The 14420-nt window shown below is 30.7% G+C and overlaps 1 protein-coding gene across 2 annotated transcripts in view; it reads right to left on the minus strand.

Moving 5' to 3' along the window:
- USP15 (ubiquitin specific peptidase 15) overlaps positions 1-14420 on the minus strand; it is a 110571-nt gene that overhangs the window by 37425 nt on the left and 58726 nt on the right. Inside the window, exons 7-8 of one of the 2 annotated variants that reach the window (XM_045829431.1) lie at positions 9814-9900; positions 3414-3558 (exon numbers count right to left, since the gene is read on the minus strand). In XM_045829431.1, coding sequence (XP_045685387.1) covers positions 3414-3558; positions 9814-9900 — 232 coding nt within the window. The remainder of the gene's footprint in view (positions 1-3413; positions 3559-9813; positions 9901-14420) is intronic. The other variant, XM_045829432.1, reaches the window with a different exon arrangement.

Genomic DNA, 14420 nt, shown 5'->3' on the forward strand with positions numbered 1-14420 from the left:
ATTGATGTTTAGTGGTTAACAATGAGTGATCAAAAGATTTCATTACTTTAAGACTATTGATGGGTTAAGCATAATCTGTTGTCACATAAAAAAATAGGTTTACTTTTCATACTTGTTTATTTTTAGATATACCAATACATTCTGATGTACTAAAATGTCCACTCACATTTTTAGGATTACTAAATTAACTTAAGAAATTACATTAAAATTTAAATTATCAGTATAAATGTTATTTCATAATATTTTCTGATGTTCATTAATTGTCTTCTATTTCACAGAAGTTCTAAGAAACTTGGGAAAAAAACTACTCTATTAGTTATCTTTTATCATTTTCATCTGTTGACCTAAGAACATATGTGTTTATAAAACAGAAAAAAGTCTACTACCACCATTTTATATTCCCTCTTATTTTCATTTTTCAGCTTGAGAGCTTACATCTAAATCAATTAAAAATCATAGAAGATTTAAGAAAATAAAACTGAAGTACTAGTTTATCTAGTTCTGGATTTCGATTAAAAGTCAAAAGTAGCAAAAATAAAAACTCATATTTTCTCTTCTCCAATTGCTTGGCGAGTTTTATTTTAGAGAAATACAATTTCCAACCAAGATACAGACATAAAATATATCCACTGCTTAAAATACTTTACTGAAATTTCATTAAAATTTTTTTTACTTTATGATTATTGCCAAAAAATAACAAATTATCAACCTAACAAACCTCACCCTTATGGTGATCTGTCAGCTGAAATAGTACGTGTGAAGGTGAAACATATTGAGAGGGATGGCATTACCTCTACCAACTTATTGTAATGAAATTGCTGTGAACAGAGGCAAAGACTAATAAAATGAAGTTTGATGCCTTAAAAGATATACAAGAGGCCCTGGCTAAGTAGCTCAGCTGTCAGAGCATCATCCTAGTATGACAAAATTGTGGGTTTGATCCCTGGTCAGGGCACATATGAGATGCAACCAAAGAAAGCATAAATAAGTTCAATGACAAATTGATTTCTCTTTTTCCTCCCCTCCTTACTCTTTCTAAAATCAATAATAATAAAAAAATTAAAAAGAAAGTTAAATGCCAAACCTAGCTCAATATAGCTAATTAGATTATTTAATTTTAAAATATTTAAGATTCCATTTAATTATTTATTTAGAGAGAGGACAGGAGGGAGGAGGAGAGCGAGAGAAACATCAGGTGAGAAACATCAATTGGTGGCCTCTTACATGCGCTCAGACAGGGGCCTTAACATACACCCCAGGCACACGCGACAATCGGTAATCAGGTAATTGAACTAGTGACCTCTGGGTCTGTGGAACAATGCCCAACCAACTGAGCCATACCGGTTTGGGTGAATATTTAACTTTAATACTCATTTTTGAGAAATTACAGTTAACCATATGAAACAAACAGTATATGCACTATATCAATGGAAAACAGAATACAGTATTGCCTTAGAAGGAATGTAAGCCAGAGCCTCCCATGAATCATTAGCATGAATACTGGTTTTCTTCTGAAAGACTCAAGTATTCGTTGTTTAAGCTGTTAAAATGTTTTCTTAATCCCTATGAAAAAGCACCAACATTGGTTTTCTATACTAGAATACTAAACATAAAGTCCCTAGAACCAAAGTAACTTTGACCGTTTATATAAAACATCTTACAGAGATGGTACTGAAGATGATTTTCAGTGATCAGGCTGAGTAGTCCAACAGATAGATGTACAAGTACATCTTGTCTGACCTATCCCTATCTCTGAAGTTTCAACACCAATGCCTTTACATCATTATCTAAGTATAACTATAAGGATAATTTGCTTTGGCTTGCTCTTATCAGATGAGTTCTCTTTCTCCTCTTCCAGAAAAATAAAAATAAAAATGTAATTGTTTCATTAGTGCTAAGATCCTAGGAAAAACAATTTTGAGTAAAATAACTCACATTAAGGTATAGACAATATTACTCATCAAAGAAGGTTTAAAGAAAGAGTTTATTAATGTACACAGTATATGCTGAACAGACAGGCTATTTCCTGAGTGGTTCAACTGTAAACCAAGAAATCAGAAAATAACCAATTATGATTACATTTTTAAAAGACTGCTAATCCCTGGTCTGCAGAGTTATGACAGTTTAATTCTAATTTCCCAAGAATGCTACAAAGACAATGAATGGTTAATTGAAGGAACAACTGGATTAACAATAATGTACAAAAAGATTTATTTAGAATTCTTGATGGTGAACAGTCCTATACATTTCTCAGATAGTCAAAAAGATATGTAATAATGTCCTTATTAATCCATACTCTGCACTTTACCTTTTTTAATATATAATCTTTATCATGTATATATATTTTTTCCCATTGCCATTTAGTTCCAATATACTCTAGTCCCCCCAGGAATCAGCACACTGTTGTCTATGTCCATAAGTCCTTGTTCCTTGTAACTGCATCCCCCCACCCCTTCCACTAGCTGTCATCTGTTCTCCCCCCATGAGTCTGCCTCCTAGGCATAGGAGGTACAGTATTAAATATGAATAGAGAACAGAAAAAATGGCAGATTAAGAAATAAAAATTCAGAAAAAAAGAGAGAAAACTTACCAGAAGAAATTTAAATATCAGAAACAGTGTATCATTATTTGAGGCTTTTGAAAAAGAATTTTATTTGTGAAAGGGGTAGTAAATAGCCAGCTCTAATTTTATACATAATGACAGTGATATTAAAATACACATGGATCTTGTTACTTCCAAATCCATCAAAGACATAAATATTTAACAAGTTAAGTTGGAAGAGAATATAGACAGCAAGAAAAAAAGAGAAGTTCCACGGAGAGACAAAGGGAAAAAAAGGGCAGTGATCTCTTATACCCTCAAATTAAGGATCTTTAAGAGAAAGTGATGTGTTAAAACATGTATAGAAAAGGAGGTCCATAAAATTTTCTCATTTCTAAAATCTTAATTTCACAGTATGATTAAAAAAGATTTAAAATAATTTTATTTAGAGTTAGAGTTAAATAAATAAATTTATTTATTGGTGACCATAAAATATTTATTCTCTAACATTCCCACCAATGTCCAAAAATACCCAAGAGACTTCTATTCAATATGCAGAGATCTCACTAGCTTTCTTTTCATAGAGTCTAAGTTTTCTGCTTGGAGTTATATTTTTGCATGAATTGATATTTAGTGTTCTACTATGTGGTCATCAATCATATGCCATCTAAATGAGGAATAAGATACTGATATTCTCCTACCAGCACTAGAATGAATGAGTCAAATGTGTATGCTTAAAAATTCCATTTAAAAAGAAACTCTCAGAGCACATATAATACTCATAATGTGACATGTTAAACCCAACTCTACTCTTCTTATAACCCTGATTTCCATGAAAAACACAGGTTTCATATTGTTTGGAAATACCTACCTGAATAGCCGAGTTCATGAAACATGTGTTTCCCAAGTTACTTAGGCCACAGAGGCCTGGCTGCTCATTGTTTCTTCCAGGTTCTGAATAATCATAGTTCTTATAAGCAGTATATGATGGGAGACAATAATTTGAGTTTTTCACACTGAAAGAAAACAAAAAATATTTTTCATAATGCACCCAATTATTCAATATAGTTATAACGAACAGAGTATTTTAAACATATTGAGATAGGTGGTCAGTCATTAAACTTTTTATAAAGCACTTAACTCAAGTTCTTCCTAAGACATGAACTTAAATCAAAATACTCTATTAATTAAGATACTACTCATACAATCAACAAAATCACTGTGTCATATACCATACCAACCAAAACAAACCACTATTATATCTTTCTACCCTTGATTAACTGGAGCAGCTTCATAGCTTGCCCCATTCTTCATTGCTCCATCAAATTTAAAACATTCAGATTTTAAACACCACCCGCAGCAATAAATCATCTGATTTATGTCCCTTTTACACCCTGCTACTGTAAGAGAATAGTAGAAACATGAGGAGCTGTACTTTAGTTACAGGCAAGAGCAGAATATACAAGGCCTCTGTGACATCACTGTTCTGAAGATTCTATTTATAGTTTCTATGCTAGACTAGCAAAATCTAGTATGCAAATGTGGAAAAAAGCCAGGGAGAGCAGGAATGCAAAAATAAAATGATTCTAAGCAAGTGCATTCCAGTATTATTTGGGTTCTCTTTGTATTAGTTAGAATAATGCAGTTTATTTAACTAGATAAATAAAACCTCGGGATAATTGATACTATCAGTATAATAAATACTAATCTTAAAAAAATATACAATCTTCAATCTTAGTGAATCAAGGTAATTTTAGAAAAAAGAAAAGTCAATTAATAAGTGAAATATTTTTTCTTTTCTTTCTTAAAAATATTCTATTTATTTATTTTTAGACAGGGGAGGGGAGGGAGAGAGAGATGGAGAGAAACATCCATCAGTGGCTGGGCCTGCACCCCAGGCATATGTCCTAACCAGGAACTGAACCAGTGAGGACTTTTTGCTTTGAAGGATGATGCCCAACCAACTGAACCACACAGTTCAGGGACCCTCTTTCTTTTTACATGTAAAAAAAATAATTTCCTGAAAAAGTATGGATTCTCCCTTAATTTTTAACAGATTATTTTATAAAATATTTGTGATGGATACTTTGTATATAATTCAAAAACATAATTTCAATTTTTTTTATTTCATTAGTACAAACCTGAACAAGACTCAGTGAGGTCATTCGCTAAAAGCAAACGATGACGTAAATAAAAAGCAAAAAATATTATAAATAAACACAACAATCTCAATTTTTTACAATTTGTTTGATATTTTTTAAAGTTTTTAATTTCAAATATGTTGTATTGTAGCTTCTATACTACCACTTCATTATTTTAACAGCTTAAGTGGACTGTGCCACAGCTGTTCTAACAAAGTCTCTAATAAACACACACACAAGCTCACCCCAACAAGCTAAACAGGTAAAACACACAAAACCACATCAAGCAAAATTACATGCTCAATGCTAGCCCACTAATATTTTTGCATTTAAGAAAACATACCCCTCCATTAAAAACAAAAAGACTGAGTCCCTGACTAAAAAAACAATCTACCCTGGGATTAACAAAAAATAGCAGCATCCAGAGAAATACAATCTTGATCATCAAATTCAGAATTGCTAGTCTTGCAGCCATATGTGCGTTTAAACTTAAAAAAAAAAAAAAGGGTATGAAACAAACAGAATTCAAGCATCTGCTGGTTTTTACAGATCATTAGCCTTATAATTAATATTTAATTTTATATTTCCAGTTATTAACAAGGTACAAGGCAACTATTAGCAATTCAAAATAAGTTCACTCAATGACTGATGACTGAATACTTGAATCTAACTTCAAAGATATGCAACAAAAAATTGAATCCTATTTTTTAAAAAAGTTCTCTAAGTGCTAAAAATCAAGGACTGCTATATACTAAGAAAGAGGCAAGGCCTATATTTTGTACACATTCTATACATTAAAAACATATATTCTGGGTATTAAAATATAAAATTTAAGCAGTCTATGAGCATACAGGGAAGGTATGTCCCAGTGCATGCTCATGCCTACACCTACATACATGTACGCACACAAATGCACATACACAGATGCAAGTAAAAAGACTTAAAGCACATTTACATGCTTATTCCGTAAGTATATATATAGTTATCTGTCTCTCCCACAAATAACACAAATGGGTGCTGGAAACTATTCTTTTTTTTTTTTTTTTTAAGATTTTTAAAATTTATTTTATTTTTAGAGAGGGAAGGGAGGGAGATTGAGAGAGAGAGAGAGAAACATCAATGTGCGGTTGCTGGGGGTTATGGCCTGCAACCCAGGCATGTACCCTGGCTGGGAATCGAACCTGCAACACTTTGGTTCGCAGCCTGCACTCAATCCACTGAGCCATGCCAGCCAGGGCTGAAACTATTATTCTTTGTGGCAACAGGATGTGATTTGCTGCAATAGCTTTTCCTATTTACTGAAAAATGAACAAAAAACTTATTTACAAATGCAGTTTTTGTTTTTGTCTTTTAAAACCCGAATCCTTAAAGAATTTCTGCATTTTAGTTTAAGTGACAGGGTAAGTATAAGCAAGTTCCAAAGATTCGGATTGTCTAGATGTACAATGACAAAAATTGATGAACTTAAAATACTTTAATACTATCTCGATTGGTCACTTACAATCTACATTTTATGTGCTTTCTAAATCAGGTATTAAAGTATGTAATGGGAAATACCAAAACCAACAGTTCTTTAAATACTTTGATAAAGTACATGGAGACTTAGGCTTGAAAGACAGATTCTATTTTTTCATGACTATTTCTGCTTTTTTTCCTAAAAGAGTATACAATCCTATAAAGCCATGCTACTTCAAAAATAAATACAATTACCATTAATCTTAACAGAAATTTCAATACTATACCAGATTAATTCTCACCTTAAATATAAATTAAAAGTATAACCTTTTCTGTAAAATTGAGCCCTTATCATTCTATAAAAATTTCAGACTGATTTTTCAATTAGCACTTACATTCGACATTATAAACATTATACATCTATAATTTAATTCTCATAACTATAATTATGCTCACTTTGCAGTTAATGAAATGACACTTGCAGCAAGTAGCTTGTTAAAAGCCAGATGGCTAGCTAGTTCTGGCACTCTCCAAAATCCATGTCCTTTTCCTGGCTTAATCTCTTACAGGGAATCATTTCCATTTCAAATAAGAACTTTAAATGAATTAACAGAAAAATATAAATGTGTTCTGATGTGGAATGCTAAGAGTTGAGGCAATGAATACTTTAAGAAGATTTTTTAAAGGCAGTATTGTATCAAGGCAAATGTAGCAAGAGAGAAAAATGTAGGAAACAAAAAAAGAATGAATTTGGTATATTAAAGATGTTCTTAAATTACAATTAGGGCAAGAACAAATGCTGTATGAACTAACAGGTAAAACAACTACATAGGGTAAACAAACAATAGTCCAGCAACTTGTTCTTCAGGATAAGTCCTTAGTAAAATCTTTATTAAACATAAATAATTCCAAGTTTACTTTGTTATTTCCTTTACAGCCAATATTTTTATTTCTGGAAATGAAAATGGTCCATCTGGTATTATATCAGTTTAATTCAAATCTAAAGTTTGTAAATACATTTCATATGAAATGTACATTTCATATACAATGTATTAAAACTACTGACTTTAGTATATACTTTTACTTGTAGAATATCTCCACATATATAGTTTCAAAAATGCCCACAATCTGAAAAGGTCATTACTCACTTTACATATTTTTAATGAAAGGAATGATGCCGTTTCCATTTGAAGTCTTAAGCTGCTACTTATTTCCACAAATTGAACAGAAAATTAAGAAATAAATTCTAGGTGAAATAACTGTTTAGATATTTATGATAATAACATTTTTTGAAAATGGAAAAAATGCTTTGCATATTATAAATATTTAAGTTTCACTCCTTATTTTAAAAGGCAAGCGTAACTTTTAAGCATGGTGATACCTCAGCAGCTACTTGCTTAAGGTTTCCTAATATGAAAGAACTATTTTAGTGCCTACAATAGACAAATACAAAAAGTTAAAAATATAATCTAGTCATAAGAGTAGAGTCACTAGTTAATCATGGTTTAAAAAATAGGAAAACACTCCACTTCTCTTAATATTTTCTGCAGTCAGAGTGGTTTTGAGATCAGATTTTACTGTCATATTTTTACTATGAGAGGGAAGTAAGACAAAACAGAAACACACCAGACCACATATACTAACAGTGACTCTAGTCAAAATACAGTCCTTGTTCAGTAGTCTGTATACAATGTTAAAAATCTCTCTAAAGAGTAACTAAATACATGCTATACCTGGAACTGAATTATTTTATAGTAAATATCGGAGACATCCGCAACTGTAGAAACACAAGTAATATTTTATCTCCTATATAAAATTATTTTTGATAAATTTAATCATATAAAACATAAACCAGATTAAAGGAAACTATTTCTTTTTAGTCATTTACCTGTGGATAAACATTTTTAAATAGAAAAGAACATACTATACTGCAATTCTGGATATTCATAGTGTCATATTTCATTATACTACAATATATTATTTATTATACTATGGTATACATATCTTTTTATGAATTACTGAAATAAGGGAATGAATATTTTAAATCTTAACACATACGGCAAACTCTTCTCTAGAAAAGATGAACTAGTATTTTGACCAAACAATCCTTATACAGATATTCATCACTTAATTTTTCCCAATGAGACTGAGGTGGGAGAAAGTGGATAGAGATCTCTATGGTTTTAATTTGCATATCTTTAGTTACTAGTGAATTAGAACATTTAAAATGCTTATATATTTTAATTCTTTTATTTTTATTGCCCAGCTGTATCATTTGCCCATTTTTCTAATTGTCTTAGAAAATTTCTCACTGATTTTTATGAACTTGATATATTAAGAATATTAACCCTTAGTATTTCATTTGCAGCAAGTATTTTTCCATCTATTTGCCTTTTAATTTTTCTGCATTTGATGAAGAATAATTTAATTTAAAGTTTCAAAGGAAAATTATCAATAGCGATTCAGTTTTCCTTACATTTCCTGGCTAACTTGCTTCATTCTCCATCAGTCTTAGAATGCTTTCTGATTACATTAAACTCATTTATATATAAAGGTCTATTTCTAGGCAGTGTTTTTTATTTCTGGTCTACTAATCTATAAGTGTATTAGTGGGTCAGCAGTATGCAGTTAGAGTTCTTGTATCTTTATAACAGGTTATGATATTTAGTAAGATGACTCCTTTCTCATATTTCCTTTCCAAATCATTTTGGCTATTCTTATTATATATTTATAATCCAGACGCATATTAAAATAATTTTGTCAATTATCCTCATTCTCCCCCTAAATATGAATTTTATGGGAAAACTAATTAAACCTATACATTCAATTAATGGTGTTATTATAAAGATTAGTTGTCCAATAGGTTTAGCCTTTTTGAATTTACTCTTTCGGATAATCAGATGCCATTTATGAACTGGATAAGTACTACAGATATTTAACTATGTAAACACTGTTAATACATAAACCACAATGTACTTAACCAAGAAATAAAAAGAGAACAGTCATGTCTGGATTAAAATTCTTCCCATAATTTGACTGGACTGATTAAAAAAAAGCTTCCTCCTTTTCTATAAAAGAAAAACCATGCCAATTTTCTAGGTAATACACCCATCTCAGAGGATCTGGTAAGGTCCAAGTGATTTTCAACTTTTTTTATTTCAGCAATAAAGCACACACCTTCACTAACTTTTATAAATTTCAGGATTCTGAATATTATTCAGGATGGGGCAAATAACCTGTTTCTTTAATGTTTTAAAAGAAAAAGTGATTGCCTTTATAATGAACATAAAAACTGTATGCTTTACAATTGTACATCACTGATAAACACTTTTAAAAAATACTATATATTACATATCTAGTTCTAAAATGACATCTGAAATTTATATTCCTTCTAAAAAACTGAATTCTAACAGATTTCTATATGTATTTCAGTGTTTAGAATGTAAAATTCTAAAAAGTGCTTTATTTCTTTTAGTAAATTACTGTATTAAATCAAGGAAAAGTTTATGTGTTCTTTCCTGAGAAGTTACTACTAGAAGATCTGACCAGTAATTTTTAAAAAAATCAGTTTTAATGCATTAAGACTTTTATCCTAAATTTTAGATACATGAGATTTTTTTGCAACCACAATAGGGCGATCAATTAAACAAAGAGTTCTTAAGATTCAGTGCTTACTTTCTGTTGTTGATGTTGTTATAATTATTTGATAGAGATGAAGGAGAGATCTTTGGTAAAGTTGAAAAATTGGATGCACCTGGGGACCTTTAAAAATATGAAAATGTTAAATTAGATAAAAATGCGGAATTTTAAAATTAATTATGAAATAAAGAAAAGAACCAATAGATGACAATGTATGTAGTAAATGAATGCTGGAAAACAGATTTATGAGTAAAATCACTATATAGCTTTTGGTTTTCAATTTCCAATGTATTCTTTTATATAAAAAATAATAGTACAAAGGGAAGTACTTTCAAAAGGAATTTATGATATTAAATAAACAACTTGATATAACTCCCAAAGATTTACTAACCCAATAACACTATGAGTTCAGGTAACCACAATGAATATATCGCAATCAATAATTTCCTTAAATGAATAGAATTAAAATATTAATTTTTAAGGAAACATAAATAAAATGCATTTTGTGTCTCAGTAGGTGCCATGACATTCTAGTTATATATATCGGCAGAGATACCTCTGATATACCAATTCTTTACAATGTAGGGAACAGAAAGAGAACAGCATAAGAATTCAAAACATAATCCCAGAAGTAATATTTGGCCAAAGTTATCTCTGCAAACACAGAAGAGACATAGATGTGACTGTATGTTGCATACCTCACTAATTCAAAATCTTTTTGAAGAAATTCCAGTTACTAGCCTTTATTCAACTATTGCTTTAAAGGCATTAATTTAAAATCAACAAACCCACTATAAAGTACTTAAAAGCTTACAGAAGATTTCATTTCCACTTTAACTTTATAAACAATTTAAATTTACTAGGCAACATTTAGCCATGGTCTGTAAAAAGATAACTTTCAGTCTAGTATCTCAGTCATCATAAATTCTAAATTGGCAAGGCCCAAAGTGATCAGTTTTTTAAAAATTATTTTATTTCCTCTACTCAAATGCTAATGAACAATGAAATGGCCAATGGGCAGGAAAGTACAGCTTTCAGCAAACTGGATTTCTTTAAATCTACGTGCTTAGAATACATTATGCAGAATAAATGATGGGTAATAGAATTTCTTACATATACAATTTTTAATTTAATTTTTGACATTTTATATATTATAAAATCTTGGTAAAAATTTTTCTTCATTTTAAAGGAGGTTCTTTTTGTTGATGCAGGCTGTATACAGGTAGATTACAGTGAGATTTCTATTTAGGTGCCTTTCTGAAGAGAAGACCCTTACAACCAACCAAAGTTTAATATAAAACAAGTTAGAGGATCTATTTAAAAGGTCATTTAATAATCCTAATAATTTAAGGTATGCTAGTTTTAAAATATTAATAAAAATATAGGAGTATCCAGGCATTTTTCCTTTATGTTTGGAATGCTAAATTAGGAAAAAAACCCTACATTTATCAGACATTGAGATATAATAAATTAAGGAGGTTCATTTTTCAAAATGTTTGACTATATTTTAATTTAATTCATTAAACTTTTCAGAGACATAGATATAAACCAAAATGTACCCAGGGATTTTACTTATAGCAAAAATTATGGAAATAAAGATAAATTACATCATCCAATAAAGTGGCTGAGGTACATACACAGGGCAAAAGTAGGTTTTCAGTTGTTCATATGGAAAATAATACAATAATTAATAATATAAGAATAAACCATTTTGTGTACTCAAAACTGTAAACCTACTTTTGCCTCACCCTGTATGTTATTTTTTTTTTCTGTCCATCTGTGGCCTTTTTACTGTTCATTAACTACTCTATCCAAGGATAGTATTAGAAGTTTCTATGAAATTAATTAAAACATTCAATCATTGATTAAATGGTTACCAAGACTTCACCCTTGGTAAATAGTAGGAATATAAAGACAAAAACAACAATATATTGTTCCTGACCTCAAATAGCTCACAAATTAATGAAAGAAAAGGACACATAAGCAAAATGACCATAACACAGTATAAAACCTATGACAAATTTTAAAATTATAACAGAATATAAAATTTTGTGGGCAGTAAATGCAGTAATTTTAAAATTTTGTGCACAGAGGGGTAGGGGGAACAGAGTATTTCAGGTAGCAAGAACAGCACATGCAAATGTAGCAAACTAGAGATATTATAAGGTGTTTAGGGAGTTAATAAATTTGGATTGGCTGAAAGAATAGGAAGAATGTAGTGATAGGAACACAAGTTAGTAAGGTGTGTATGATAACAAAGAATCTTTCATGTTCTGTGAAGGAATTTGGATTTTATCCAATTGTGCTAGGGGAAGTAGAAAGATTTTAATAGGGTATCAACGTAATCAGATTTGTGTTCTAGAAAGGTAACTCCTGGGGAAAAGCAAGACACTTAAGATTGGAAGATCATCTAGGAGACCATAAAAATAATAAAGGTAAGAATTAATAAAGGCTGGGGCTAAGAGAGTGGAAAGGCAAGGGCAACATGTCTTGAATGTTTAGGAAACGATTCTCAAAGTACAGTCCAGGGGGCTCTAAGATCCTTTCAGGGTACTCATATATGAGGTCAAAACTATTTTCATAACAATATCAAAATGCTATTTAAATGGTATTTGACCTTTTTCACTGGGTGAATAATTGTAATGACAGTATAAAAAAAATGCTGGGTAAAACTGCTGCCATATTAGCATGAATTAAAGCAGTAGGACCAAACTATATACTGGAACCACTGTATTCTTTACTACATCCCCACCCCTGGAGTAGAAAATATAGTTTCACTTAATAATATCCATGTTAAAAAATAAAAATTATTAATTTTATTAAATCATGACCTTTATCTTCTTTTAATATTATGTAACAAATTAGAAAGCTTTCAAAAAGCACACCTACCTACTGAAGTGACATGGTTGTCATGAAAAGTAGTGCGATTATCTGAGTTTCAAGCAAACTAGCCCTTCTTCTCATGACACCACTCTTTTCACTGTTTTACATAAAAGGCTATCTGGCAGATGTTTTCTCAAAAATACAGGAAGGGGGCCTGCAACTTCAAGGAAAACAACTTTTTGTTGCCAATGATTAAATTCAAATGTTCAACCAAAAAAACAGAACTTTGGAAAACTTGACTTGGCCACAGTGAGCTTGATAGCTTCCCACTACTCAAACTTTTCTCATAAAATTGGTGATGTTTTAACAAGTGTGATTTTGAAAATATATTGTATAATGAAATATATCATCACTTGGAATACCTGCATTTACCCAGTGAATCAACATTCTCCACTGCATGAAGATTTTAATGTAACAGTATAAAAAGTTCATTGACCTGACTTTAAATTCCACATTGTAATTAACCTTTCATCATTAAACCACCACCAGCTGAGTTCTGATGTAGTATCAATCATCTGAAAAACTTCTCCCTGTACCAGCCATATATTTCTGTGAGGCTAGATATATAACACAAACTGTACATCTCAATAAATTGAAAGCAGAAGCACTTAAGAGAATTTAGCTATCTTCTATTCAGTAAGATATTAAAGACATCTGCAAAAACATAAAGCAATTCTGTTGTCCTCAGTACATCTTTTTTGAAAATAGTTATTTTTTACAAAATATGTCAAAATATTATAGTTTTATATTATTTATAAATACATATTTAAAATTTTATTTTGAATTTCTAAAATATATGTGTCAATAGATATAATAAACCAATGACGGAAGTTCTTTGGGTCCTGAATTTTTAAGAATGTAAAAGGGTACTGCGATCAAAACATTTGAAAACTTTAGGTTTAGGAGGTAGAATCTGTAAGACTTGGTGACTAATTAAATAAGAGGAACAAAGTTAAAGGAAGAACTCAAGATGGTATGTGAAATAAAGAAGACAGGATATGGATATAGTTTAGGTTGAGGGGGTGGGAGAATGTGGGTTAAAAAGATTCTGAGTTCAATCTGACATGGTAAGTCCTATATGACATTTAGGAAAAATCTGAAATTCAGAAGAGAGCTCCACTGGAAATACAGAAAGGCACATCTGTGTCAGTGTGAGCTAAACAGGATTAGCACAGAGTCCATCCACTGATTTTGAGTGTATTATGGTATGAAAGGAGAGGTCCTCAGATGGAAATTTGTGGAGTATCAATTCACTTAAAGCATGAGAAGAGCTGCTGCATACAGTCAGTGGAATTATATAATGCACAGTGCCAAGGAAAGTCTTTTACACAGACTGCAATGCAAACAATACCCTCAAGAGCTGCGTAGTATACAATCTGTACAACCAAACATACCAGCCCAGGAAAGGAAGAGAGACAGAGAAAGGATTGATCAGAGAGGTGAAAATACTACCTGAAAAACTATGGTATAATGGATTCAAATTCTTTAGAAGATAGTTACCAAAAGGAAGTTTTAAAGAAAGGTGAAATAAACTACGTTAAAAAAAGTCTAATAAAGAATAGTTAAGTATGGCCTTTTTAAAGAAACTGGCTGTCAAAACAAAAATTTAAGAATGGAAGAATGGTATTTGAGGAAAGTTTATGGCTTTTTTTTTAAAAAGATGGAAGAGATTTGTTTGTATTTATAGGCTACGGGAAGATGACTCTGGAAAAGAAACAAGAATAAATGAACATTATTTGACTGTCTACTATATTGTAGTA

Source organism: Phyllostomus hastatus, unplaced genomic scaffold (assembly GCF_019186645.2).
Source record: "Phyllostomus hastatus isolate PE091 unplaced genomic scaffold, TTU_PhHast_1.1 phas_scaffold_93, whole genome shotgun sequence".
NCBI lineage: Eukaryota > Metazoa > Chordata > Mammalia > Chiroptera > Phyllostomidae > Phyllostomus > Phyllostomus hastatus.